This window comes from Passer domesticus, chromosome 14 (genome assembly GCF_036417665.1).
Source record: "Passer domesticus isolate bPasDom1 chromosome 14, bPasDom1.hap1, whole genome shotgun sequence".
In the NCBI taxonomy this organism is placed as follows: domain Eukaryota; kingdom Metazoa; phylum Chordata; class Aves; order Passeriformes; family Passeridae; genus Passer; species Passer domesticus.
Window position 1 is genome coordinate 19,307,148 of NC_087487.1, and position 27,854 is coordinate 19,335,001.

At 46.6% G+C, this 27,854-nt stretch overlaps 1 protein-coding gene across 3 annotated transcripts in view; it reads left to right on the forward strand.

Moving 5' to 3' along the window:
* Nucleotides 1–1,434: 1,434 nt before the first annotated feature.
* The window catches only part of PIAS1 (protein inhibitor of activated STAT 1), a 59,603-nt gene continuing 33,183 nt past the window's right edge, over nucleotides 1,435–27,854 (forward strand). The window contains exons 1-2 of one of the 3 annotated variants that reach the window (XM_064388487.1): nucleotides 1,435–1,516; nucleotides 25,965–26,409. In XM_064388487.1, the coding sequence (XP_064244557.1) occupies nucleotides 1,493–1,516; nucleotides 25,965–26,409 (469 nt within the window). In that variant the 5' untranslated portion in view covers nucleotides 1,435–1,492. Of the gene's footprint in view, nucleotides 1,517–1,844; nucleotides 1,961–2,141; nucleotides 2,260–25,964; nucleotides 26,410–27,854 lie in introns of those variants that run through there. The other 2 variants (XM_064388489.1, XM_064388488.1) reach the window with 2 other exon arrangements.

Sequence of the window (27,854 nt, forward strand, 5' to 3'; positions counted from 1 at the left end):
TCAAAAATCTGCTTATTGAACACATATAATTTATGTATATGTTCATATATTTATTTATATATGTTCAGATAATTGATATATGCTCCTTTTCTAGGTTGAGTTTATGTGACCACCTTGTCCATACAATTTTGTCCTGGATTGATGGAATGTGCCACATCCTGATACCATTCCATTGTCATCCCTACTTACTAGGAGTTGTTTTTCTAGGACTTCATATAAATAATCTTACAAATAAACAGCATTGTATCAAAAAGCTCCTTAACCACATTTGACACCTCTCTCCCATTCTTCCCTTAACACAAACTACGTGATTTTAAATCCTGGGTAACCCTCTGAGTCAAATGTTTCAAATTTAAATTCTGTAACTGCCATTTGTAGTTATCTTACCCCAGGTTCCCTGCACGCCTTGTTGGACTCTGCAGAGTTGAGACATTAAAGCTTTATTTTATTTTCAGTGCCCATAATCTAAGTGCTTTCTGAATGTAGGGTGATGGATTTTATGGCAGCTATGGAAAACCAGGAACTTTTGTCTTCTTTGTTCTGTTCTGTGCATTAAGGTGAAGGCCAAGGAGGGAAATTGTCATGGTGATCTATATTTACAGAATAACACACAGGTAGAAAGAAGCTGAATAAAGCTGTAGTGACCTAAACACGAACATTTAATCCATCCAAATTCAAACTGATGCCATCATCTCACCAGGGAGAATTTTGGAACATATTTCCCCCTTTGTACTACCTGGCTTGCTGTTGTAGAACACAAATTTCACTCAAAATTGACACGAAATGGGCGTATTTGGATCCCAATTCTGCTCTTTGGGACTCCTAAAACACCTGTAGTGCTGTTCCTCGGTAACAGGAAAACCCGGGCGGGCTCACGGTGATTCCTGAACTTCTCCGCACTAGCCCAGGGAAATAAAAATTATAATTCCCCGAAATAAAACTCAGAATTCCCCGAAATAAAACTCGTAATTTCCCGCTTGGTGCAGACCAGGAGCCGGAGGTTCCGCCGGCGCCCGCTGAGGTAGCACGGCCCCATCCCGTCCCACTCCTAAAGATCTCAAACCCGCGGATTAACTAGCAGGACGCGGAGCCGCAAAATCCCATTTTAATCAGTTTATTTATTACTGCAGGAAGGCGCATCCCCGCTGTGGCGACGCGCAGGGTGCCCGCGGGGCTGAGGGGAGCCGGGCGCCCGGAGGGACCCGCGCCCCTCACGGAGCGCGCGGCGGGGCCGGCAGCACCGCGGGGGCCGCGCCGCGCACGGCGCAACTTCACGGGCAGGGCGGCGGCCACACGGCGTCCCGGGGAACCGCAGCGGGATCCCGGCGGGTGCGGCGGCGCCGGGCCGAGGGCTCGGAGCGGCGGGGACGGCGCGGCCGAGGAGGCACAAAATGGCGCCGCGATTCAAACGCTGCGCGCTGCGGGCGGGCGGGGCGGCGGGGGGGGGCGGTGTCCCGGCGGGGTTCACTGCGCCTGCGCGCAGAGTCGCAAGATGGCGGACAGTGCGGAACTAAAGGTAAAGCGCAGCTCCGGGTCCCCCCGCGGCGCCGCCGGGGCCGCGGCCGAGAGCGGCCCGGGGCGAGACGAGCCCCGCCGGGGCGGCCGCGGCGGCGCCGCGCCGGCAGCGAGGGCTGAGCGGCGGGCTGGGTGGGGAGCGGAGCGCGGAGCTGCCTCCCCTCGCCGCCCCCCCTCGCCGGCCGCGCTCCGCCGGGCGGCCCCGCCGGCAGCCGGGGCAGCGCGGGCGGCTCCGCTCCGCGCCCCCGGGTCGGGCCGCGCCGCCGCGGGCTGAGGGCGGCGGCCGGCGGAGCCCCCGCGGGGGGCGGCGCGGCCGCTGCCGGGGCGGGGGACGGAGCCCCGGGCGCCCCGCGAAGTTTGCCGGGGAGTCCGGCGGGAGCGAGCCCCGGCGGCGGCGGTGACAGCGCGGGGAGCGCGCCGGGCGGGCCGGCTCGCCGCCCCTCCGGTAAATAAAGAACGTCACAAGCAGATGTGGAGGAGTTCCGCGGTGTTGAGCTGGCGGCCGTCCCTGTCATCCTGCGGAACGCGTGGAAGGAAAGGGGCGCTCCGAGGCGGCCCGGCCGGCGCTGCCCGGGCGGGGGTCGCTGCGCTTGGGGCGGTTTTGGGGGATTTTTTTGGGGGGGTTTTGGGCGCTCAGCCGGGGGGCAGGAGCGGGAGGAGCTCTGCCGAACGCGGAACTTCGGGTTTCCTAAGGCGCAGGAGAATCAGCAGTTTTGAGGAAGAGCAGCCGCAGGATAGAGGGTGGTAAGCATCCGCCCCAAAAATCCCAGGAAAAGACCCCCCCGAAACTTTGCGGGCGCTTCAGGGCCGTGTGTGGGCGCAGGCTGTGCCCTGCACACCCTGCGGGGTGTTAAAAGTTCCAGAGTTCCCTCGCAGTTGTCACAGGGTGGTTATTCACCAGGAGGGCTCCTGCCTCTTGAAGTTCGCAGGGAGAGCGGCACGGATCAGGTGGATGTGAAATGTGTACGGGCACGGGCGCGTGAAGTGTGCGAGATAAACTACGGAATATGTCAAGTATGACTAAGGAAATATTCTGTCTTTCCCTCGAGGTCTGGTAGATCTCGGTTTTCTGTGTATCAAAGGTACCGCGCGCTTTCGTTTTTAGATGCTTAAGGAGCTGTCAGCAGGTGAAGAAATATCAAATCTTGGGTGTGTGCTGACTTGTGTGGGTCAGGAGCCTTCAGATCCTCCTTTAAATCCTCCTCTGGCCCTCGTTTTTCTGGCTATCTTCAGCCCACATTGTATGGCTTGAGCTGTGTAGTCCTTAAGCCTTTTTTCTTTTCAAGCCCTGCTTCCCACATAACGAGATCAAAGGGTTAAGATGCGATTCCAGTGCTCAACTTTTTGTTAATTTTAGCGTGGCAAATGGAATAGTGTGTTTTGGTGAGTAACTGCGAGAGTTTCGTGCTGCACAGCAGCCAGCTTGGCTTTACGTGATGCCTTTATTAGCAAGGGGGACTCAAAGGGAGTTCAAAGAGATGGGAGAGAGGGAATAAAGTCATTCCAAACCCTTCATTGATCACTGCTAGAAATCTCCTTCTTGAGAATCAGTAGAGAAAAATCAGAGTTTTTTAAATTTATGTTTCCTAAAGTGCCGTGCTGCCTCAGGGGTGTGGAGGGTAAATGCCCAAGTCACTGTTTTATTCTCAATTTCAGTTTTCTGCTCAGGTTATGACTGGAGTGGTGCTTGCAGGCAGGGACTGGAGGGGTGCACTCTGTGAAAAGTTGGGCTTTTTTCTGTAGCGATGGGAGCTTGGCAGTTTGCTTAACAAAAAAGTAATTGCTTCATAAATTCTGGAAGACCTCACGACATCCTGATTTTTTCTTTGTCTTTAGACTGTACAGAATTAAGAAGGTGCATGGGTCCTGCTCTGTCAGGAAGGAGAGAGGACACAAAATCTGTTTGGGCTTGGAGCTGTCACCCTGCAGCTCTCCAGGCTCTCCTCAGAAAAATACGGCAATTTCTGGCATCGTGGCTGGGGACACTGGCTGTTTTTTAAGCAGGAGTAAATCCCCAGAAAATGTGCTTTTAAGTTCTTTTTTTGGGAGTTGAAAAGGAGGGTTTGTGATTGAGACTCTACTCTTTGAAGAATAACCAGTGAATCCCTGAATTCCTTTAATTATTTTCTCAGGTAAAACCTTGTACGGTTCTCCTCTGATTAATTAGCAAATGGGGTTGATTTCAGATTTAGTGACCTTTAAAAACTAAAATCAACTGTAGTACTTGGGCAGGGGCTCTTTTGCCTGGCCAGAAGAAGTTTGTCAGAAAAACTTACTCAAGTTTCTGAAACTTTGTTGCCTTCCTGTGCAAAGAACCCCGGGGCTATGTGTGGGGAGTGCCACATGTGGAAATTGGGGAATGTGATATGATGGGTGCTATTGCCAAAGGAAAATTAAAGTTCTTGCTCCCTCCAGAAAAACAGTGGTCAGCCTGACTTGCCACAATTTTTCACGGAGTTTTAATCATGAAATTGCCTTTCCTGTAATGTATTTTTCTTCCCACAAACGAGAGCCTTTCAGCCTTTTTTGCCTCCATTTGGGATTGTTTGTTCTGTGGGGGAAAAAATAAATCAGATGAGATGAAACACAACTTTGCAGATCCCAGCCTGGGGAGGTTCCTGAGCTCCTGGGTGCTCGGGAAGGTCGGCATAGATTGAAGCAGTATGTTTTCCTTTCTGCTGCTGAAATAAGGTAACTGCAAAGTTTGTTCTCCTGCAGACTTCTCCCTCACTCCATAGGCTGAGGCATATGTGAATTTTCCTGATCTTAATTACTATTCCTGTCTAATTGCACCCAGACTCTAATTTATCTCAAGGTAAGCTATTTAAAGCTCTTTCTAATTGGAAGGAGTATACTTGAGTGATTAAATCTTTCCTTCAATATTTCTTACATCTCTTTAAATTGGTTATTAGATTGTTGTGATCTTTGCCTTCCACTCCAGCATTTTGGAAATCATTACACAGTTTGCAATAATCAATTCAATTAACCACGGATCAAAGAATGAAAAAGAAAAGCTTATGTTCAAGTATTGTCATTCTTGATACTGTCCTAAGAAGCTGGTTTGGAAAGCACATGCTGGGAGGTTTTCTCCTTTGTTCTCTCTCCTTTTAAGAAAGTGCCTTTGGGGATTGAAGAGATCCCTGGTGTGTTTCTTGTTAGACATAATTTATACTTTAAAAAAAAAAAAAAGTGAGCCAAGAGTTTGAATGAAAATTCATCACAGCATTTCCACACAATGGTGAGGAACACAAACCACTTAGAAGTATTCTCAGTTGGGAAATACCCCTCCCTGGGATCCAGGGAGGCACTTTTGGGATAACAGTGACAACTGGACCTGTGGCATTGCATCCCTAATTTTAATCAACATCATCTACCTGTTTCAGTGCTCAGTTAGAACTTTACACTTCTGCATTACGAGCTCTTCCTGCTTAATCCTTTTATAAGGTGCTGGGCTTGTGTGTTGCTGAGATTAAAGTAAATATAATCTACTTTTCATTGTTATCTGAGCCCCTGGATTACGTTTGTTCGTGCTCTAATTTGGTGTGTGCCAGCAGAATTGTATTTTGCACTGATTTTTGGGCTGGGTATCTTCTTTTTGAGCTTTAGGTCATCAGCACTGGGGTTGCAGATATCAGAGGGATAAAATTGGCAGCTGAACTGTCCAAGCCTCAATCCATAACCCTTTTTTATTGCCAAGAACCCCCAGATTGTTGTGTGCACATAAATACAGTGCCAGAGAACTTTGGGTAAACCTTCCCCGTCCTGTCTGTGCAAGTCAAATTCACTTCAGGAGGAAGCACCAGCCTTTCATAGTAGTTACTTTTAATGCATTTATAGATGATTTTTCTTTTGGTTATAAAGATATTTAGGAATCCCAGTTAGAAGCAGGTAGGAGGTGCACCTTATTCAGCTTTATTGCACGAGAAAAATGTTCCTGCAGGGAGGAGAAGTGCTCAGGATGCCTGGCCATTGGTAAGAATGTTCCTGGATCAGGAGAAACAGTTAACATCCCAGGGAGCAGGGTGTGGGGAGCTGGGATACCTCTGATACTGAGGTTATTTATAGGGATGGAGCCTCTGAGTGCTGTGGGTTATACCCTGCCCTGCATCCAGCAGAGCCCAGGGAGGGCAGGCTTGTCCCTAATGCGTTTGGCACGGTGGGATGGAGTTCCTGGAATCTCTTCTGGGGAAAGCAGCCTCTCATCAGCGCTCTCTTCAGTGCCATTAGAGTGAAAACCAAACCAGAGCTTCGGGCACTTGAGACTGGAGTGCTCCCTGTAATTGTTCTGAGATAGCCCCAGCCCTGTCCTTTCTCTGGAGCATCTCCTGGAAACCTTGTTTGTCCTAAAGCTTAGGGTGAGTTAGGGGCTGACCCTTTGGATCATTGCTGGAATTCTTGTTTGTCCTGAAGCTTAGGGTGAGGTGGGGTCTGACCCTTTAGAGCTTCTCCTGGAATTCTTGTTTGCCCTAAAGCTTAGGGTGAGGGTGGTTCTGACCCTTTAGAGCATCTCCTGGAATTCTTGTTTGTCCTAAAACTTGGGCTGAGGTGGGGTCTGACCCTTTAAAGCATCTCCTGGAATTCTTGTTTGTCCTAAAGTTTAGGGTGAGTTAGGGGCTGACCCTTTAGAGCATCTCCTGGAATTCTTGTTTGTCCTGAAGCTTAGGGTGAGGTGGGGTCTGACCCTTTAGAGCTTCTCCTGGAATTCTTGTTTGTCCTGAAGCTTAGGGTGAGTTAGGGGCTGACCCTTAGGATCATCTCCTGGAATTCTTGTTTGTCCTGAAGCTTACGGTGAGGGTGGTTCTGACCCTTTGGATCATCTCCTGGAATTCTTGTTTGTCCTGAAGCTTAGGGTGAGGTGGGGGCTGACCCTTAGGATCATCTCCTGGAATTCTTGTTTGTCCTGAAGCTTAGGGTGAGTTGTGCTTTCCATCCCTGTGGCATTGGGCTCTGCTGAAACGATGGAATTTGAAGCCATAGTCCCTTGGTGGCTTGGGAATCAGCATTTTGAGAGGTTAATTTTTGGATCTCTCAGTGTCCCAGGGGATTTGTGGCTGGATTTTCTCTCTTGGGGCTTTTCTCTTACAGGGTGTTGGTGTTTGGCTCTTGGCTTCACGAGGAGAGAATTTCACCTCCAGAGCTGAAGCTGTGTCAGAAATGTCTCTGCTTTTGCTGCTGTGCTTCCAGTGTAGAAACTTTGGCTTCACAGGTGCCCTTCTAATGGAAAACCTGGCTTTATCACCCTCCATAAAAAGTAGTAAAAGCCGTTTGAAAGCCCCAGATTTCAGGGAAGAATGCAAACATGGCTTTTACGTGAAAAACCTCTCTGTAAATACCTCGTGTGCCTCAGCCTGTGCTGCCCCCCTTCACCTCTGAGTAACAGAATTGTGCCTGCAGGAGTCACAAATAAATGTTTGTGGTGTTCTTGAGCAGGAGAAAAGGGGGAATGCCCATCTGGAGTCTCTGCTGGGGCAGCTGGATTTTGGGATCCTCTTGCTCAGGTACTGATTGTGCTCTGTCACTGCTCCAGCTCTGTGCAGGCCAGTAAGTGCTGAGAGTGTTGGTTTGGGCTTTTTAAAGTGGGGATGATTGGATTTTATGATGCAGAAATTGCACGTAGTACCTTCAGTAGCAGTCTGTTCATGGAAACAAATGCCTTTCTTAAAAGTAGAGTGAGTAGAGAGAGCAGATATTCAAAAATCTTTTGCTAGGGAGGGGGATGAGGAGGAGAAAGGAGCTTACAAAAGACTGCTTATTTCTGTAATTTTACTCAACACTATCAAAGCCATTTCAAACGTAGTCACTGCCATAAAATGTGGCTATTTCAAAGCAAATTAAAAGCTTGGGGGCTACAAGACAAACGAGAAGGTATTAAAGCTTTGAGAATGTATGGAGCTGAGGATGGGGCCAGGAGATGGTAGTTTTGCTCTGATCTTGCAGGTTTTCAGGCAGAATTCCATGGAGCCAGGTGAGCAGGATATTATTGTCCATTCAAACCTTTTCTTCTCCCTTCCTGGCTGAGGCTCCCGTGGCTGGTGCAGCTGCATTGATCCAGGAGCTGCTGAGCAATTTGCTCCATCTTGTTTTCCCTTTGGGACTGGGGCTGGCTGTGGATGTCCCTGCTGGTCTGTTGTGTCCCTTCAGAGCGCTCTGCAGATTGGATTCCAAGGCTGGGGAGGAGTGGGAGGGAATTATGGGCTTGTCTGGAATATGGGAAACAAAGAAATGAAAAGCCAGGGTACAATTAGACCAGAGGTCAGCCTGAGCTTGACCTTCACGTCTATGGGAGATGATATACAAGAGATTTATATGGGAAGTGGCAGGATAATGAATGGGAAGGAAGAGGAGCTGTGCTTGGGGAGAGGGGAGCCCTGGGCCCTGCAGCAGAGCAGGGGCTCCGTGGCCGTGTGGGAGTTTATTTAGGGGACAGAGATAAGTGCTGTCACCTCGTGGGCTGCACGGCGGATGCTCCGCAGTGAACTTCCCGTGTTTGGGTTAGGAGATGGGAATGAGCTGGCTGCACACACGGGGGTGAACATGGATGGGCCCTGCCTGCTCTGCTGGGCTGCAGGAAATGCTCCAGTGGCCCCTTTCCATCCGGGAATGATGCCTGACAGCAGGACAGGGAGCAGGGGCAGCTCCATCTCTGCCCTGCTTCAGGGCTCACACAGCCACAACTCCTGCTGCACAAATGGTGGAGCATCCTTTATCTCTGTAGAGACTTCCTTCCCTGTCCCTTATCTGTTTATGGTGTATCCTGAGTGCTTTTCCCAGTTTCCAGCCCTGATATAAATTGTCGTGCTGAATTCTTTAAACCAGAGTTCAGCAGGGCTCTCCCGTTGGTTTTTCATGGTGTTTCTTTCGTTTGACACCTTCTTGCTCCTTGCTCCTGACCACAGATCGTTCAGTGGTTCTGGCTGGGAGGGGTGTGGGGAATCTCCAGCCCAGGCAGGGTCAGCCCTGGGGTCAGAACAGGGCACTCAGGGCTTGGTCCACTCAGGGCTGGAGATGGCAGCAGCTCCATGGACAGCCTCTTCCCTGGCTTAGCTGCTTTCATGGTGGAAACAGGGTTTGGCTTTTCCTGATCTCCATCCTGAGCCTCCTCCTTCAGCTTGTGCTGTGTTCCAGTGGGAGGATCAGGCTGTTTCCGTGGTGACCTCCTGGACACGTTGGAGGGTTGCCAGGAGGTTGCTCCAAAGCCTCCTCTGCACCAGGCTGAGTGAGCCCTGTTCCCAAACCTCCTGCTGGACCTCGCATCTTTGACAAACAATTTCTGGCAATGGGATTTGGGCAGGTGATTCCATGCCACGATGGTGTTCTTGAGCATTTTTTACTCCTGAGGATTCCTGTTTGTGCACATCCTCAGCAGTGTGCAAAAGTAGTTCCTGAGACTGTCCACTGATACCAGGGGAAAAGGAGGGAATTGCTCCCAAAAATTAAAATTTCATAAGCAGTGAATCTTCAGAGGGGAGAAGGTGACACACGGCTCTTCACCAGGAGGCTCCATGGAATTATTGTCCATTTTGAAGCTCTCCCACTCCTTCCCCTTCTCCATTAAATCCACTGTTCTAAGCATGTGGAAAACTGAGCTCAGTCTCCTCCCTGCTTGGCTGCAGCACCTGAAGTTGCATCTTTTGTGGCCACGGTCAGTGGAGTGTGCAAACACGTGAGAAATGTTCTCAGAAGTTTGTTCTGGGCAGAACTTAGAGGCCTGGCTTTTCTAAGCTGGGTTTATACGAGATACTTAACTGTAAAATGGGTTATACAGGATGGTTTATACAAGATATTCAACTGAGAAGTGATTAGGTAGTGTGCAAAATAGAATATAGGATGAAAATAGCAGCAGAGTGAGTTTGCCTCGGCAGTTTAGCTCAGGGGCAGCTCCCTATTCTTTATTTTTTTGTAAAAAGTAGAAGCCAAATGCAGCAGGGATAATTTGGTTCAGGTAAAATCTGTGATCTGAGCTGCAGGAGAGTCCTGTGAAGAGTTGTGTGGATGAGAATGTTTTTGATACATTCATTCCTCATCTTGTTTCTCGAGACTCCCTTGACAAAATGATCTCACTTCTGTGCAGATGTTGTATCTCGTTTCCCTGGTGCAAAATAAGAGCCTTTGAAGCAGTCCAAGTATTTGTGGAGATTTTCAGCTTCTTGGAAAAGCTGTTGGAGGCAGCTCTGCTCGGGCTCTGGATGGAGCTGTGAGTGCACCTAGAAATGCACAGCACCAGGAACGTGGGACACAAACAAAGCTGTTCTTTTTGGTAGGTTCTGTGTTGATTTAACAGCCTCTCTGCTGTGAATCTGCTGAGGCCACTCCATGGCAGGGCTTCAGGGTTTTTTTATTTTATTTCAAGTATCAGAACTGTTGTTGGTTTGAATCACAAGGATTTGAAATAATATTTTTCTAAAGGGTGTCCACCCAGGTTTTCATTCAGTTAATTCCTACTTCTGCCTCTTTGCTGGTAAAATGTGTCTCTTTCTTTTCTGCAGTGACATTTTTATTTGAGGCCCTCGACAATGTCACTTGGCTTTTGGAGGGAATGGCTGAAAATAAACGTGTTAGAAGCTGGTTCTTAGGGATGGAAGAGTGGCTGTGGTGGTTCAGACCAAGGGTCCCTCCAGCCCGGTGGTGTCTCCTGCAGCTCCTAGAAATGTGTGAGTGAGGAAAAGCAACAACAGGGCAAAGTGGGAGAAATCCCCTCCATCTGCAGCCACTTCCAGCCCAGCCCTCTGCATCCCGTGGGGTGCATGAGCCATAATAAATCTATTTTCAAGTGCCTTTCCAGCTTTCCTTGAACCTTTATAACCTGCTTTTGTTCCCAGCGTTTTGGGAGGGATTTCTGACCCTGCTTGTGCTGTTTGGAGCGTGGTTCCATCCCTGGATGTTGTGGTGGAGGAGGACAGAGAGCTCCTCGCTGTCCATCTCTGTGTGCTGCTCGTGGTTTTCTGCACTGGATCACAGCTGTCCCCAGGTCCTCTATTTTTAGGTTGAAAACTCTGAGCTTTTATTATTACTTCGATAGGGAAGTCATGCTGGACTTCTGCCATCCTCTGACATTTCCACTTCTCATCTGTGTGTGTGTATATCTAATTATTTAATATGTATTTTATGATGAGACCACTGAACCCACCCACACTTGGACCTTTGGGTGAAGCAGGAATTGACATAATTTAGAATAATTTTTTTCCCTCTCTGCTCCCTCCCAACCATTTCTGCCAGTGATTTGTGTGCTGGCAGCTGAGCTGATGTTCTCATACCTGTGTTTATCTTGGGCCCAGCAGTGGCAAAGGTCACCCTGCAAAGCTCTGGGCTGCCTGCTCTGCTTTTCCCACAAGTTCTGCCCGTTAAACTGGGCTCTGCCAGTGCTGCTGCATCCCTCAATCCCTGCTGATCTGGGCTTCCCTGGGTGCTCAGGAACAGGTTAAGCTGAGAGTGCCAGGGCAGGGCTCCATGCATGACCTGCCCCCATTGTTTGCTCCTGGAGCAGCTCAGCCTGACGGTAACAGAACTTGGAATGGCAGCTGAGGATCCAGGCCTGCCTTCCTTTTCCTAAAGGAGTTATTGCTGCTGGAGGAATCCTCAGCTTGTGTGTGCAGAGTGGATTTTCATCGTTTCCCTTGACCTCTGCTGTTCTGTTTTTGAACACATGGAGGACTCTGAGGTGGTGCCAGGCTGTGTGGAGGGATGTGTTGGAACTTGTTTCCCATGTTCAGTTCACTCCAGAAGTTTGGTAGAATGTGCATCTGTTTTTTGGACATTCACACAGTTTGGTAAAAGGCTTGAGCTAATTAATAATTGGTTATTGGCATGGACTCCATTCCTTGGGCCCACATGATGATGTCTTGATGCCTTTATTTGTATTTTTCCTTTTGACAGAGGCTGAGCAATGTTGTGAAGCAATTAAAACATCCTTACCTGGAAGTAGGAGCTCTGGGTTGTTACTGGTGGGTGGATCAGGAGAAGGTGAAGCCAGTTCATACTAACAATCTCTGCTGAAACCCAGAAAATGCCTTGTTTTGTCACCAGACCCTAAATAATCCTGTGTGTGTAAAAGGGACGGGCAGGATATAAATCCATGAGGTGTCAGAGTTATTCAGAGGCCGTTAATGAGCTGCAGAAGCCTTGTCTGTATGCAAATTCCTCTTCAGGGTGGGATTTGGATGAGGTGGTTAATGAGGGGGGGCAGAGGTTGGGTCAGTCAGGATGACAGGGAGCAGGGATGGAACATCCTGCCCCCAGAGTGGGCTGGGAATGGGGAGGAAGGCTTGGAAAAGGGAGGGAATGTTTGAATGAGAAAACTGGGAATGGGGAGGAAGGCTTGGAAACGTGAGGGAATGTTTGAATCAGAAAGCTGGGAATTGAGGGAGGAAGGCTTGGAAAAGGGAGGGAATGTTTGAATGAGAAAACTGGGAATTGGAGGAAGGCTTGGAAAAGTGAGGGAATGTTTGAATGAGAAAACTGGGAATTGGAGGAAGGCTTGGAAAAGTGAGGGAATGTTTGAATCAGAAAGCTGGGAATTGGAGGAAGGCTTGGAAAAGTGAGGGAATGTCTGAATCAGGAACTGCAGCTCTGCCTCTCTCATGGTTGGGATTTTGGTCATTTTGCTGTCAGAGTTTTCTCCTTGGATCCTGGTTTATTCCCAGTGACTGCAGGGTCCTGTTGGAGTTCCCTTGCAGTGGTTTTCATGGATTTGAAATCCGAGGTGTGGCTGAAACTTGGCTTCTGAAAATCCCCTCGTTCCACCCAGGGGTTTGTTTCTGTGCAGGGTGGGGGTTATTGTGGGAAGAAATTAATTGGGTTCAGTGTGATTGCAAGGAAAAGTGTCTGGAGGATGAGGTGCTGGGTTGGGGGAGTGAAATCTCCCCACCAAGCAATGTCCTTGTGCCAGAGTGCTGGGAAAATGTTCCTAAAGGCCCTGCTGAGCTCTGTGGTGGCCAGGAAAATATTGCATACATATAGAATATATAGAATTTCCTAGCTCCCTGCGTGCTTGAGCCTGTAGGTAACACTCTGGTCATACACATAAAAATGCAGTTTTCTGCCACGGCCAGCTCGGGAAGCTGGAAGGACAGAATATCCCAGATTCTGAGGGCTCAGATAGGATGGTGGGGTTGGGATCAGCGTTGCCAGCAGTTCAGGCCTTGCCTAAGATGCATCCCTGGCTGCACTTTCATCTCAAACCATTTTCTTTCTCCTCGTTGAGGCTGAAGAAAAGCAGGAAGATCTGCTTCCTCTGCCTTTCTTGTGCATTTTGCCCAGGGGGGAGAAGCCCTGCCTTGGGGCTGATAGGGAAAACTGAATTTCCTGCTCCCCCTTTCCCTTTCTGTGTGCCCGAGGCTCTTTGAGCTGCAGCCCTGGGATCTGCATTCTGGCCTTGGCACGTGCTGCTGCCACGTAGAATATGGAATTTATTTATTTAATTTATCTATTTATTTACGTAATTAATTATAAATAATAAATAGATAAATTGCAGTTCTGTCAGGACAGGAATTTTTCAATGAGAGCTGAACTTCTCCCTGCCAGGATTTTCACCTGGGCTTGAAGTCACATCATAGAACTTTTTGCTGATTTCTCTAATCATAAAGTAATTTTAGCACTTTAATCCGTGTCAATATGTGATGTAAGTATAAATTCTACACTATAAATATAGAATGTAGCTATATTTACTTATTATTTATTTATAATAAATAAATAAATTGCAGTTCTGTCAAGACAGGAGGTTTTCAATGAGAGCTGAACTTTTCCCTGCCAGGATTTTCACCTGGGCTTGGATTCAGATCATAGAACTTCTTTTGCTGATTTCTCTTAAGTGCTAAAATACATTTTAGCACTTTAATCCGTGTCAATATGTGATGTAAGTATAAATTCTATACTATAAATATAGAATGTAGTTATTATATTTACTTATTATTTATTTATAATAAATACATAAGTTGCAGTTCTGTTAGGACAGAAGGTTTTTAATGGGAGCTGAACTTCTCCCTGCCAGGATTTTCACCTGGGCTTGGATTCACGTCACAGAATTTTTTTTTCTGATATCTTTAATCATAAAATACATTTTAGCACTTAATCTGTGTCAGAATGGGATGTAAATACAAATTCCATGCCATATAATAAATAAATGGCAATAAAGAAATCATTCCAGACTCATGGGAACACGAGTTTCTTGGTGCTGTACCTAAAACCTGACCCTGTGGATTCATTCACAGGTAAATGCTTCTATAAAATAGAAAGGGGCAGCAATTCTTAACTAATACAGTGAAAAAACATCTCAGAGGCACAAATCCTTTATTTAAATATCATAAAAACTGAATGTAAAAAGACAATTTCTCAGGATCCTTCAAGCTCTTAATTAATCTTGATGACTTATTGCCATATGACTGCCTACAAAAAAGAAAAAAAAAAAAGCTGTGTACTTTGGCTGCCTGAGGTAACTGCTGTGCATGGCTTTGAAGACCTTAGGACACAAAGAAATGTGGAATTTTCTTGGAAATGTGCCTTTTCCCATGCAGGTGCCGGGGTGGTTGCTTGGTGGGATCCTTGCTCGCAGTGGCAGCTCCAGGGCTGGTTTCTGTGATCACAATCAGGCTAATTGCTGGTAGTAATCAGTTATTATTTCAGTGCTGTTAGAGGGGCACGGGCTGTTTGGCGTGGGGATGTCAGAGGGATTTCTTGTCAGCAGGTTTATTTCCTTTGGGAAGGGAATCTTTTAGAGATAAATTATAATTTCCCATACCTGATGTTTTATCTTATGTCGTAGTGCTTTTTCCCTTTTTTCCCCCTTTTTTCCTTTTCCCCTTTTCTCTTGTTTTCCTTTTCCCCTTTTCCCCTTTTTCCTTTTCCCTTTTTTTCCTTTTCCCTTTTTCCCTTTTTTTTCTTTTCCCTTTTTCCTTTTTTCTTTTTTCTCTTTCCTTTTCCCTTCTTTTTCCCTTTTCCCTTTTTTCTTTTCCTTTTTTTTCTTTTCCCTTTTTTTTCCTTTTCCTTTTTTTCCTTTTCCTTTTTTTCCTTTTTCCTTTTTTCCCTTTTCCCTTTTTTTTCCTTTTCCCTTTTTTTTCCTTTTCCCTTTTTTTTCCTTTTCCCTTTTTTTTCCTTTTCCCTTTTTTTCCTTTTCCCTTTTTTTCCTTTTCCCTTTTTTTTCCTTTTCCCTTTTTTTTCCTTTTCCCTTTTTTTTCCTTTTCCCTTTTTTTTCCTTTTCCCTTTTTTTTCCTTTTCCCTTTTTTTTCCTTTCCCCTTTTTTTCCCTTTTCCCTTTTCCTTTTTTTCCCTTTTCCCTTTTTTCCTTTTTCCTTTTTTTCTTTTCCCTTTTTTTCCTTTTCCCTTTTTTTTCCTTTTCCCTTTTTTTCCTTTTCCCTTTTTTTTCCTTTTCCCTTTTTTTTCCTTTTCCCTTTTTTTTCCTTTTCCCTTTTTTTTCCTTTTCCCTTTTTTTTCCTTTTCCCTTTTTTTTTCCTTTTCCCTTTTTTTTCCTTTTCCCTTTTTTTTCCTTTTCCCTTTTTTTTCCTTTCCCCTTTTTTTCCCTTTTCCCTTTTCCCTTTTTTCCTTTTTCCTTTTTTTCTTTTCCCTTTTTTTTCCTTTTCCCTTTTTTTTCCTTTTCCCTTTTTTTTCCTTTTCCCTTTTTTTCCTTTTCCCTTTTTTTTCCTTTTCCCTTTTTTCCCCCTTTTTCCCTTTTTTCCCCCTTTTTCCCTTTTTCCCCCCTTTTTCCCTTTTTTCCCCCTTTTTCCCCCTTTTCCCCCCTTTTTCCCTTTTTTCCCTTTTTCCCTTCCCCCCCCCCCTTTCTTTCCTCCCCCATTTTGGGCTGTTAGTGGAGGTTTCTCTGTATTCCAGAGAAAATCCCAACAAACCTCCTGTGGGATGGATGTGGCCGGGGTGATCCTGGCCCTTGGTACCCACTGACAAAGCCTGAGCTCCCCTCTTGGGAATTCACTCCTTGAAGGGAATTTTGCCCAGAATTCCAAAAGAAAACATGAATTTTGTCGTGTTCCAGTTTGGCTTTCATGACTTTTCCCTTTTGCAGCGTGAATTGTGAGCTGATCACTCCGGTTTTGCAGTTTTGCCTCTCTTGGGGCATTAGCAGAGCCATTGGTTACTTTTCAGGGAAATGAGATTCAATTATGTACTGCCTTCACCCTGCTGTTCAGCACTCTGCAATTCAGTATCCAAATTTAATATGATTCTTAATTAAACCTTCTTGAGATACCAGAATAATAGTCAGGGATGATGTCGTCTGTCTCCTGTGCTGCATCCTAGAAAATGGGACAAATGAGGAGAAAAAAGGGATAGTTTGGGTATATTTGAGTGCATAATCTCATCTCTTGAAGCGTTAGCTCATTTGGAGCTAATTAATAGCAAAGTTTTAGTGGATAACTAATTTTTCACTTAGGCCACGTGGGGAATAAATCACTTTGCAAGGTACAGAAATAAGATTATATTTTCAAATCTTGGAGGACAATCTGCATCTCTTATGTCAATAATTTATTTTAATGGAGTTGGAGTTGACAAACACAAGGCAAGCAATGCTGGCTTAGATTTGCAGAGGTTTACAAGCAAACATCACCCCTGGGTGTGGGAACGTTGGTCTTGCTGAGTGTGTCCTGCTGCTGAGAGGCTCTGGGAGCTGCTCCTGGAGTACATTCACGGAATTCCGGGTGCATTCTTCTCCAGCTTTCCCTCCAAATTCACTTACCAAAGCTCCCTGTGCTCCATGCAGGTATGTGAGATATTTAGGAAGTGAGCAGAGCTTGTGTCTGGTTGGGAAAGGATGGCTGCAAGGGGGTCTGACAGGAAAACCCTGTCTGGAAATCCCAAATCACTCCAAGAGTTGGTGGGACCATTTCTTTTGTGTTAATTGTGGATTCTAAAGTGGATATTTTATTGTTTTAAACCATGGGGAGGGGAAATCAATGTGAATTTGTGACCTCCCGTGTGGCTTCTTGGTCCTGTCATGTTTTTCCACAAACAGACAGCATTTCAGACTGCTCCTGAGTGCTCTGGCAGCTGTTTTATTGTGATTAGAAGCTGTGACCCTGGGAGGACACTGGGTTTAGGAAGCTCTTTGCACATCTGCCTGCATCTGCCTGGGGCTCCACTGCACCTCATCCCGTGGGAGCTGCCCCTCTGCCAGCCAGCAAGGCTTTGGTGGAGAGTATTCTTCATCAAAAGTCAATTTGGCTGGCAGTGACCCTCTCCCAAATAATTGTCTTCACCCTCAGCCTCAGGTGTGTGTGCAGAGAGGCTCCAGTGTCAGATCCAGGAATTCCTAAACTGGAATTTCTGCCTTTGCCTGGCGTGCAAATCATTCCCAGCTGCTAAGAGAAAAAACACCAGGGACAATTAAGTTTAAGCGTGGCTGAAAAGAACCTGGAGTCTCCAAGAAAATGGAGATTACCACAGTGTCAGCAACCTTATTTAATACCAAAAGTAATAATATCCTTCACCTAGCAGGGAAATTCTCCTGGGCCTGGTAAAACTTTCGTTACGGATTAAGATAAAATGGGGCTTGCTTTAAATCAAACCTGCTTTAGACATGACTTAAGTCTTGGCAGGCTGCTCCTAACAAATCTCTCTCACAGCTGGAGCAAATCCTGCCCCAGCAGCTCTGCCCAGCGTGGTTGGTCACCACACAAAAACCCCACAGGGTTCACTGGGCAAACTCTGAATTTGGGGGCTCTGGTCACACACTGTGGCTGGATCTCACAAAAACCCCACAGGGTTCAGTGGGTAAACTCTGAATTTGGGGTGTGTGGTTGCCCAGTTTGGCTGGATCCCACAAAAACCCCACAGGGTTCACTCGGCAAACTCGGAATTTGGGGTGTTTGGTCCCACACTTGGGCTGGATCTCACAAAAATCCCACAGGGTTCAGTGGGCAAACTCTGAATTTGGGGGCTCTGGTCACTCACTTGGGCTGGATCTCACAAAAATCCCACAGGGTTCAGGGGGCAAACTCTGAATTTGGGGTGTGTGGTTGCCCAATTTGGCTGGATCTCCCTGTCAGACGAAAAAAATTCAGGAAAAGGGCTGGATTTGGGGTCTAGAAGGGCACTAAAGTGCCAGGTTTAGGTATTTCCCATCTCCCAGAGCAGAATCCCACAGGCGTCTGCCAAAAGCAGAGGACAGCCATTAAGAGGTGGGGATTATGTTAAAAATTCAAGTTGTGCCTTTGCCCAGCAGCAGTTCAGGGGGCTGGAGCTGCCTCTGTTTGCTTTTCCAATACCCTGTCACTCGTCACTGAGTTTCGGGACTTTTATCCCCGTGGGTTTTTGGGATCCAGGCGGTGACAGACATCCCAAAGAACTCGGTGACATCACTGGGGTGGGATTAGCTGGAGAGCTCTGGCTGGAATTCACAGGCTGGAATTCCAATTTATTGGTGTTCAGGTATGAAACAGCCATCACTGAGCTTCCTAAAACTGAATTTGGGGATTTGGGTGTTCAGGTATGAAACAGCCATCACTGAGCTTCCTAAAACTGAATTTGGGGATTTGGGGTGTTCAGGTATGAAACAGCATCACTGAGCTTCCTAAAACTGAATTTGGGGATTTGGGGTGTTCAGGTATGAAACAGCATCACTGAGCTTCCTAAAACTGAATTTGGGGATTTGGGGTGTTCAGGTATGAAAAAAAGCATCACTGAGCTTCCTAAAACTGAATTTGGGGATTTGGGGTGTTCAGGTATGAAAAAAGCATCAGTGAGCTTCCTAAAACTCACTGAATTTGGGGATAGTGAGGTTTTACCAACCTAATAGATATAAACCAGAAGAAGTGCTTGCCAGGGGAATATTCCGTGGATGAATTATCTGTGGAATTCCAAGTTCTGTGTTTCCATGGGCTGGTACAGAAGGATTTTGGTGGGAGATCCTGCCCAGAAGCTTCCACCTCAAGTGCTGCAGTTTTTATGATCTCCTCCCTGCCAGCTTCTTAATGCTAGCACTGAGCTTAAAGTTGTAGAATCTGAGCTTAAAACGGCACAATCACAGAACGGCTGAGCTGGAAAAGCATCATCCCTCCCCGGCTGGTTCAAGGGTCACAATGTTTCTATAAATAGGTTTGCACCGTGGGATTGACGAGGAAATCTCCTGCAAAGGTAAATAACACCTGCTGGCTGCAGCCCTGGCAGGGAATGCATTACTGGGGAGAAGCAGGAATGCAGTCTGAATTTAAGGAAGCCCAGATCTCTGGGGGTGCCAGCAGCAGCTCTGCTGGGCTGGTTTGGCATTTCCAGCGTCGTTTTGTTGACTGATTTTTACTGTTTCAAGCCTGTTTTTCTTGTTAGCTGCTGAGTTTGCTCCTGCAATTACAACCTGGCCTTTCTGAGCACTGATACCCTGTGTAAGCAGGGCTGTCTTTGATGCAGAAATCCTCAATCCTCTTGGATGTGCAACAAAATCATATTTGTACCTGCTACTGCCTTGTTCCTTTGCTCCTCCAGCTCTGCCTTCATTCCCAAAACCTTGCAGGTCCCAGTGCAGCCAAAAAAGAGCTTTTCCTGATGGAACCCTCCTTAAAGCCTGGAGGATGTTGCATATTTATGTTTGTTCTTCTGTGCCTCTGCTCTGCTCTGAGTTGCAGGGGCTCCAGCCCGTGGCTGTTTTGTGGCTGGGACAAAGGCAGGAAGTCCCAGGCTGTCCCTGCAGCTTCCCGGGCTTTGCTTCACTCCCTCCTGCACAATTTTGGGAGCACGAGCTCAATTTTCACAGTTCAGCCTTGAGAGTTTCCTTGGGTGAGCCTTGCAGGTGGGGTTTAGGGTTGGGGGGTGTGGGTTATTAAAAATGGGGATTTTTTACCTTTGTGAATGGCCAGGTTCACACATGTGGAATGAGCAAGAAGCCAGGAGTTCCGTGAGTGTCACTTTTCCAGAAGATTCCTCTCAGGGGTTAAGGAGGCTGCTCACAGCTTGCAGGAGCTGTATTTTTACAGCTGGGGCCTGCAGTTTACTGGGATTCATTCAGAACCATTTCCATACTCATCTGACACTTCCTTGTTGCTTTTATTACAGAAAAAAAGATCAATTTCCATTCCTTTACCTGGCTTTTGATTACAGAATTCCTTTTTCATAAGGGGGAAATTTCCATTCGTGTTGTCCTTCCCCTTTGAAGGAATTTGCTGCAGAGCTTGCTCTCTTCTGTCATAATGATTCTTAATTACTAAAAGATCACTAAAGCTAATCACTGTGTTTTTAATAACAAATTTACCGTCACTGCCTGGAATTGCTGTTTATAAATAGACAATCTCCCATTTCTTTTTTTCTCTCTTTTTACTCATTCTCTTCCATATTTTCACTGGGGTTTGAGGTGATTTTCTTTTAATTCCTATTTTTTTTCCCCCCTTATTTTGGAGGTTAATGCTTGGAGGATTGGGGAGGAGGTGATTTTCTTTTCATTCCTATTTTCACTGGTGTTTGAGGTGATTTTCTTTTCATTCCTATTTTTTCCTCCCCTTATTTTTGAGGTTAATGCTTGGAGGACTGGGGAGGACCTGCTGGATTGCTTCAGGCACAGAATGTGGTGTGGGCCCAAGCCAAATGCTTCTTGTTGTGCTGGCAAATCATTTAAATATGTTTTGGAGCTTATTCCCTGCTTCTGCTTATCATAAACATCCAGGAATAACTCGTTGGATTCTCCTGATAGATCCTAGGGTTGATAACTGGAGAAATATCCTTTTAAAAAAACATGGATCAAACTTGGATTGGAATATTTTGCTTTGAGGACAGTTTTGGTGCTGCTGGAAGGGTGAAAAATGCTCAGCCGTGTCCATCACTCCGTGGATCCTGCTCAGCTTATTAAAAATATAAATAAATGTTGGTTTCTACCTGGTTTTGACCTCTCAGACAAGTCCCTCCCTTCTAAAAATGGGGGAAATAATTCGGGTTCACAGATTATTTCCCTGAATAATCAGTGCCTGTGAGACCAGCCACAGGTTATCCAGGGGATTTCTTATCCAGAGGAACTAACACTTGTATGTTATTTATTTTTAAGCTTAATTCCCAGTTTCCATAGGTCATGGAGACAAGATGCTGCTCCTGAAATGCTCTGAGCTGTTAAGCTGTGCTGAGGGCTGGAATTCCTTGGGCTCAGTTTGGGAATCTTGCCTTGGCTGGAACAACTGGGTTTGTGTGGAAAGCCAAATTTCATCTCTGCTGTTGCAGAGAAAATCCAGGTAGATGATTCTTACCTTCACCAGTTTTCATCTTTAATAGCTTTTAAAAAAAATATCCTGATAATTTTGGGAAGGAGCTGTGGGTAGAAGATCCCATCCCTATGGGTCAGAGAGCCTGAGGGGAATGACATCAGTGCTGCCCATGGATTGCTCCCATATATTTAAATGAATTTTTTTCCAAATCTCCTTGGTGGAATGCTCCTTGTTTCCAGGTGGGTTCTTGCAGAGTGTTCCCTCAACACACAGAAACTGGGGATGCTCCTGCAGCAGCAGGAATGGCATCGAGTGCTTTGGGTGAAAAGTGGCCCAGGTTGGACACAGGGAGGTGGGAAAACAAGCTGGCCTCTTTGCCACCTCCCACAGCCAATTGTGGGGCTGGTTGGATGGCAGCAAACCCCTGAGGGGTTGGAAGGCTGCCGTTGGGATGCAGGGATAAGGAATCCATGGGTGATGCAGTTCTGGTGCAGGAACACGTGCTTGGGTTGGGTTGTGGAGCAGGAAATGCCAGAGGTGTGTGCAGAGATCCCTTCCTCGCTCCAGGAAGGTCTTTACAGGCGGGCAGAGCAGAAATGTGCCACCACCCCCAGCTAAGCTGGATTTCTGGAAAGCTTCTTCCAGCCTTTACTCTCTGAAAAATGTTTCTCACCATCCTCATCCTCTTTTTGAGCACTGAGTGTTCCCTCAGTACCAGAATGACAATACCAATGTGTGTTTGATGCTGGCATTTGAAGCTGAGTGCCAAAACCTCGACCTTTTTAGAGCCAGACAACATCAGTTCCTTGTGCACTGCAGTGCTGTTTGCAGGAGTGAATGTTCCCACAACTGAACACCTGGAATTGCAGCGTGCAGGATTTCTCTGCAGCCAGTCCTTGGGAGCTGTGCCTATCCTTTCATTTCTCTGCCGTTCAGCTTTTTGTTGTTGTTTTGTTACTTTATTCCTGTTAGGATAGAGAAATCCCAGCATTTTGGCAGTTCTGCAGCCAGGGGTGGGGGCAGTAATTTGTTTTTTGGGGGCAGTCTTTGTGCTGGGGTTTGTACCTGGCAGGTGCCACTGATCTTTGTGCTCCACTGCTGCAGGCAGCAGGAGAGAAAAGCAACATTTCCTGCAGCAAAACTCTTTGTGTCTTTGCCTTTCAGCCCTGCTGCTGCAGCCGAGCCAGCAAGGGCTTGGAGTTGAGATGAGATGTGGCAGAGAAAACAGGAGAAATTGAGGCTTTTTGTGGATTTTCTTGATGTGTTTGGCAGCACTCGGGTTGTTTCCCTGCTGTGTTACCCTGCCTGTCCCAGGGTCAGGATCCCGTGGATCAGAGCATGGAGAGGGCTTGGATTTCTGCTGTGGAGCTGGGCTGGTGTCAGGTGATGCCCTGTTCTGACCCAGAGATGGGCAACTGAGAGGTGTTTTAAAACTTTTATTCCATTTCCAGTCTCATGAGAAGGGTGGGACAGTACAGATGTTGTAATTCACACCATCACAATCAGAAGGCAACTATTTCCTAATTACAATACATTACAAGTTTTCTTGGCCTATCAGCTTCAGCCACACCATGCTGTAAATGCCTTAAAGCCAATCATCTAAAATTACCTCTTGTGAGTCCCACTACAATGCATCTTTCAAAGTTCTGTTTCTCTAAAATATTCTAGTTTTATTTGTAAGGCCAACCTTTAAACTTGTTTCTAGTTCCATTTCTCTCTCAGCAATGTCTGTCCAGTTCCGTGGCATTTCTAAGTCAGCATTTCTTATCTCTTACAAATCCATTTCCCACAGGTTGGGTCCTGTAAACCACAGCTGGGTTGGAGGAGGGACAGGAATTCTCCTGTTGATGTTTAGGAGACTTTTCCCAGCTGGGCTTCTCAGGGACACCGTCCCCTGGCAGTGCCCTGTGCCAGGTGGGCATGGTGTGAGGCATCGCCTCTCTGTGATGGGGATAAAAGAGTTATCTGTAATTGATGGAAGAACAATAAACCCACCAGGCTTTATTGCTGGCTTTGAGGATGGATCTGTCAGTGCCCTGAACGCTGCAAACAAAATTGTTCTTGTCCTCCTGTGCGAGGAATGCACGGGTGGGGAAGATGTGGGGATTTTGTTTGTTTTGGTCTCTGAGTCTGGCTCCAGCACGGACCCTGCTCTCTGGGTGCTCATTCCAGCTCGCCTTTACCTTAAAAATGGAAATTATCCAGCCTGGAGCAGGAGCTTCTCCCTTGCCTCAGTTATTTCTTAATCCTCTTGTGCTCTTGGCGAGCTGAGCCCGTGAGTTTATCACAAAACAAGAACAGAGTGAAGCTCTGAGAGGTTCTGCCTGTTCAGGAAGTGACTTTTAATGGTGATGGCATTAAACCCTTCAGCTGTAACTACTCATTCTGCTGAAGAAGTGTTTGTATAGCATTATAAATAGTGTTTTTCCATGTTTCAAATCTATTTGTTTCACTTTCCTTTCAGCTGTCAACACTTCAGATTGGAGCTGAAATGCCTTATTCTTTTAAGACATCTTAATTTCTTACCAAGTAGCTCGTCTGTTCTCATTAGTGGCTCTGTGACAGTCTCAGAGTTCAGTGTGAAGAAGGTTCTTGGGGTATTCAGGGAAACCAAGCAGCTCCAGTTCTATCACAGGGTTTGTGGAAGGCTGCAGCAAGGATTTGCAGAGGTTCCCGAGCTGGGGTCCAGCAGAGCAGAATTCTTGTGGCAAATTTGACTTCAGTGTGGCTGCTGCAAACCTCATTAAAGGCATGAATCATCTCATTTAGGGCTTTTAAATACCAGGAGCAGTTTCAGTGGAGGGAAAACCCCCCCTGGACACCTGGGCAGTGAAGATCTCTGGCAGGGGCTGGAGCTCTGAGGAGATGATGGGAGTTTTGGGCTGGTTTTGTTAAAGCCAGGGGTAGCACCTTTCTAATCTTGGCACTTCAGGTTTGAGAATTAATGTGTAAAAAATCAGAACAGTGTTTGAGACTGAGTGCTTTGCCCAGTTTGAAGGACCAGAGAGGATGGGAGCATTTGTAGTCAAATTCAGAGATTCCAAATGCAAATTCTGGTCTGGGTCTTCCTCCTCCAGTGGCTGGGAAATTGCAGAGCCCTCCCTCGAGTGCTGCATTAGCTGCCCTGGTCCCAAATCCATCCCTCAAGTGTTGTTTGGAATCAGATCTTCTGGGATTGACCACAGGACATTCAGGGTGTTCCATGCTTTCCTGCAGAAGCCTGTCACATCCATGGGTTTTAGGCATTGTATTTCTTTAGGATTCCTTGGGAATCCAAACTTCTGCAGGGATGTCACCATTCCTGCTGGTGTCTCAGGCCAGCAAGCCCCTGTCAAGCACTGAAATGTATTTTCCAATAAAAACCAGGCCCTGAAGTGGATTTTCTGGCTCCTGCCTGCCCAGTTGGTGCACACTGGTGATTACTGGTTTCACTGGTTTGGGAAGTGTTTTTCTCAGTTCCTGGAGAAGTGAAACAGGTGACAAGTTGTACCAGTGTGATTCACCAGGTCCTGTTGGGAGGCACTAAATGGCTCTGTTAATGAAGATGCTAATTAACAGAGGGCAAAGCCCAGCTCACCCATCCAAACAGGACACACAGCTCTGATGGGAGAGGAGCAGAGGTGGAAGGGGAGGAAGTTTCCTTTAACCCAGGAATGGTGACAAGGCTCAAATGGGATTATTACTCCCCTTTTAATGTCATTGAGCTCCTTTCCTTCAGCCTGTTTGGATCAGCTCTGCTGCATGGCAGGAGCTGAGGGAGGCTCTTGGAAGTGCTGTTTGGAGTTAAGGATTGGCACAGCTTGGATATTGTCAGTGGACAACTGCTTTTACATCCAGCTAGAGCAAGGAAAAATTAGTACCATCAGAGATTTCAGCAAGTGATTAAAAAATAATTGGAGTTACAACCTTTATTTTGCACTGAGTCCTTTTCTCAGCTTTTTGCCCACAGAATGAAAATGCCTTTAAAAATCTCTCATTGCAGACTTGAAAATAAACACTGAGTGTTGTATTAAATAGGTGAGCATTGTAAGGGGGGCAGAGCAGTGGCACAGAGCCTTGAAAACTTCATGGTTAACGGGCTTCGAGGCTTTCTAGTGTTGGGGAGGATGCTGAAGTCACCTGTTAATTGTTTTGTTTCTGGTGAGGATGCTGAAGTCACTTGTTAACCCTTTGTTTTGCTTCTTTGAATCAAATGGTTCTGAGCCTTGGTGAGGGTGCTGAATTCACCTGTTAACCATTTTTTTTTTATTTCTGGTGAGAATGCTCAAGTCACCTGTTAAATCTTTGTTTTCTTTCTTTGAAGCAAATGGTTATAAGCCTTGGGTGAGGATACTGAAAGTCACCTGTTAACTGTTTTGTTTCTGGTGAGGGTGCTGAATTCACCTGTTAACCCTTTGTTTTGTTTCTGGTGAGGATTCTGGAATTCACTTGTTAAACCTGTGTTTTGTTTTTCTGAAGCAAATGGTTATGCCTTGGGTGAGGATGATGAAGTCAGCTGTTAACTCTTATTTTAGTTTCTCTGAAGCAAATGATTATGAGCCTTGGTGAGGGTGCTGAATTCACCTGTTAACCCTTTGTTTTATTTCTGGTGAGAATGCTCAAGTCGCCTGTTAAACCTTTGTTTTCTTTATTTGAATCAAATGGTTCTGAGTCTTGGTGAGGGTGCAGAATTCACCTGTTAACTCTGTTTTGTTTCTGGTGAAGGTGTTGAATTCACCTGTTAGCCCTCTGTTTTGTTTCTGGTGAGGATTCTGGAATTCACCTGTTAGCCCTGTGTTCTGTTTCTTTGGAGCAAATGGTTCTGAGCCTTGGTGAGGGTGCTGAATTGCACCTAGTAACTCTGTTTTGTTTCTGGTGAGGATTCTGGAATTCACCTGTTAACCCTCTGTTTTGTGTCTGGTGAGGATTCTGGAATTCACCTGTTAACCCTCTGTTTTGTTTCTGGTGAGGATTCTGGAATTCACCTGTTAACCCTCTGTTCTGTTTCTTTGAAGCAAATGGTTCTGAGCCTTGGTGAGGGTGCTGAATTCCACCTGTTAACTGTGTTTTGTTTTTGGTGAGGATTCTGGAATTCACCTGTTAGCCCTGTGTTCTGTTTCTTTGGAGCAAATGGTTCTGAGCCTTGGTGAGGGTGCTGAATTCACCTGTTAACTCTCTGTTTTGTTTCTGGTGAGGATTGTGGAATTCACCTGTTAACCCTCTGTTCTGTTTCTTTGAAGCAAATGGTTCTGAGCCTTGGCGAGGGTGCTGAAAGTCACCTATTAAATCTTTGTTTTGTTCCTGGTGAGGGTGCTGAATTCAGCTGTTAACCCTGTGTTGTGTTTCTTTGAAGCAAATGGTTATGAGCCTTCGAGTGTCGGAGCTGCAGGTGCTGCTGGGCTACGCGGGCAGGAACAAGCACGGCCGCAAACACGAACTGCTGACCAAAGCCCTGCACCTGCTCAAGGCTGGCTGCAGCCCCGCCGTCCAGATGAAAATCAAAGAACTCTATAGGAGAAGGTTCCCCCAGAAAATCATGACCCCGGCAGACCTGTCCCTCCCCAGCGTGCACTCGAGCTCCATGCCGGCCGCGCTGTCGCCTTCCACCATTCCACAGCTGGGCTACGACGGCCACCCCGCCACGTCCCCCCTGCTCCCCGTGTCACTGCTGGGACCCAAACACGAACTGGAACTGCCCCACCTCACCTCGGCCCTGCACCCCGTGCACCCCGACATCAAGCTGCAGAAACTCCCTTTTTACGACTTGTTGGATGAGCTGATCAAACCCACCAGCCTAGGTAAGGAGAGCTGCAGAGCTCCTTGGGTTTGGGGGGAAATGGTCAAATTCAGCTGCTGCTGCAGCAAGGGGTTAAATATTGCATCACAGCAGTGTTTAGAGAATTGCTATTTTTGGTAAGTTTTGGAACAGATTGTTCTACATGGAGAGACGTCTTACCTAACGCTCATTAGTTGCTCTAGCTGAGCCTCTAAATATGGTTTAAACATCCGTTATTTTTAAGGGGGGGGCTTTGAGAAAAAACAAACTAAATCTTAGGAAAAAAAAAAGGAAAAAAAAACCCAGTCTGCTTTCGGTAGTTCTTATAAACCACAGAGTTTCATTATTAAAAAAAACCCCAAAGTAAACAGAACTACCCCCAAATCTGTCAGGCTTCTAGAATGTTCTCATCCGTGCTGGGAAGGAGTGCCAGGCTGGAAATTTGCTGGATCCATTACAGCCTGAGCTTCTGAATTGAGGGTTCTTTTGCAGTTGTGGCTACTTTCCTTGCAGCTGATTTTTGTGTGGAGGCAGAAATCTGTGGTGGGGCTGCTGAGGAGGATCTGCTGCTCCCAGGGCATTATGTAATGTGTGATTTTCCTGGCTCCACGGGGCCCTTCACAGCGGGGTTAACTTCTAATACTCCTCAATATTGCCTTAAAGTGCACCAGGCCTGGTGGTTTCTGTGTGGTGGAACCTTCTGCTGGCTCGAAACCCCAGCAAAGATTCCCTGCTGGTGGGAGGAGCAGCTTGGTGAGAGGAGATCTGGGGAGAGAGGGTGGGTGAGTGAGAAAAAAAAGTCCCCTTGCAGAAGAAATCCCTTGTAAACAAAGCTGAGCAGGTACTTTCCAGTGACAGTCTGGAGGGCTGGGGGATGTGGGAGGCCTGATGTGTGAGTGCTGAGCTTGTCTGTGCATTTCTGAAGGATCTGGCACAGTGTTTTGCATATTTTTTTTTTGCTTTAGCTGCTGTAATTGAGGGCAAAGCAGCGAGATTTTGGTAATTTCATCTTCTGGTTCAGGTGTTCTTTGCAGAGGTGCCCTGTATGTGTTTAGCTTTAATCTGAGCCCTAATTGCTGAATAACCATTGCAGGCAGTGCTGGTGCTGGAGCTAACGAGGTGCTCAGTATGTGTCTCATCACTTTTCCATCAGAAATACTCCAGAATAAGGCTCTAATTTGCACAAGACATTCCAGTGCAGGAGTGATGATGGTGTGCATTTATTTATTTATTCCTGGATGTGGGAAGAGCCCTTTGGTGTCAGCTGAGTGGGACAGAGCACCCCAAATGCAGGGATCATCCTTCGCTCCCTGCCAGCTCTCAGGCCTCAGGAGCTGATGGACAGGGGGATATTTCTGCCCTTTGTGGAGTGTCAGGGTAAGAAAATGGAAGTGCAATTCCAAGCAGATACCTTTGGAAGCAATGCCTGCCCTTTCTGTTCACTTCAGGAATGTTTGGGGCTTGTTT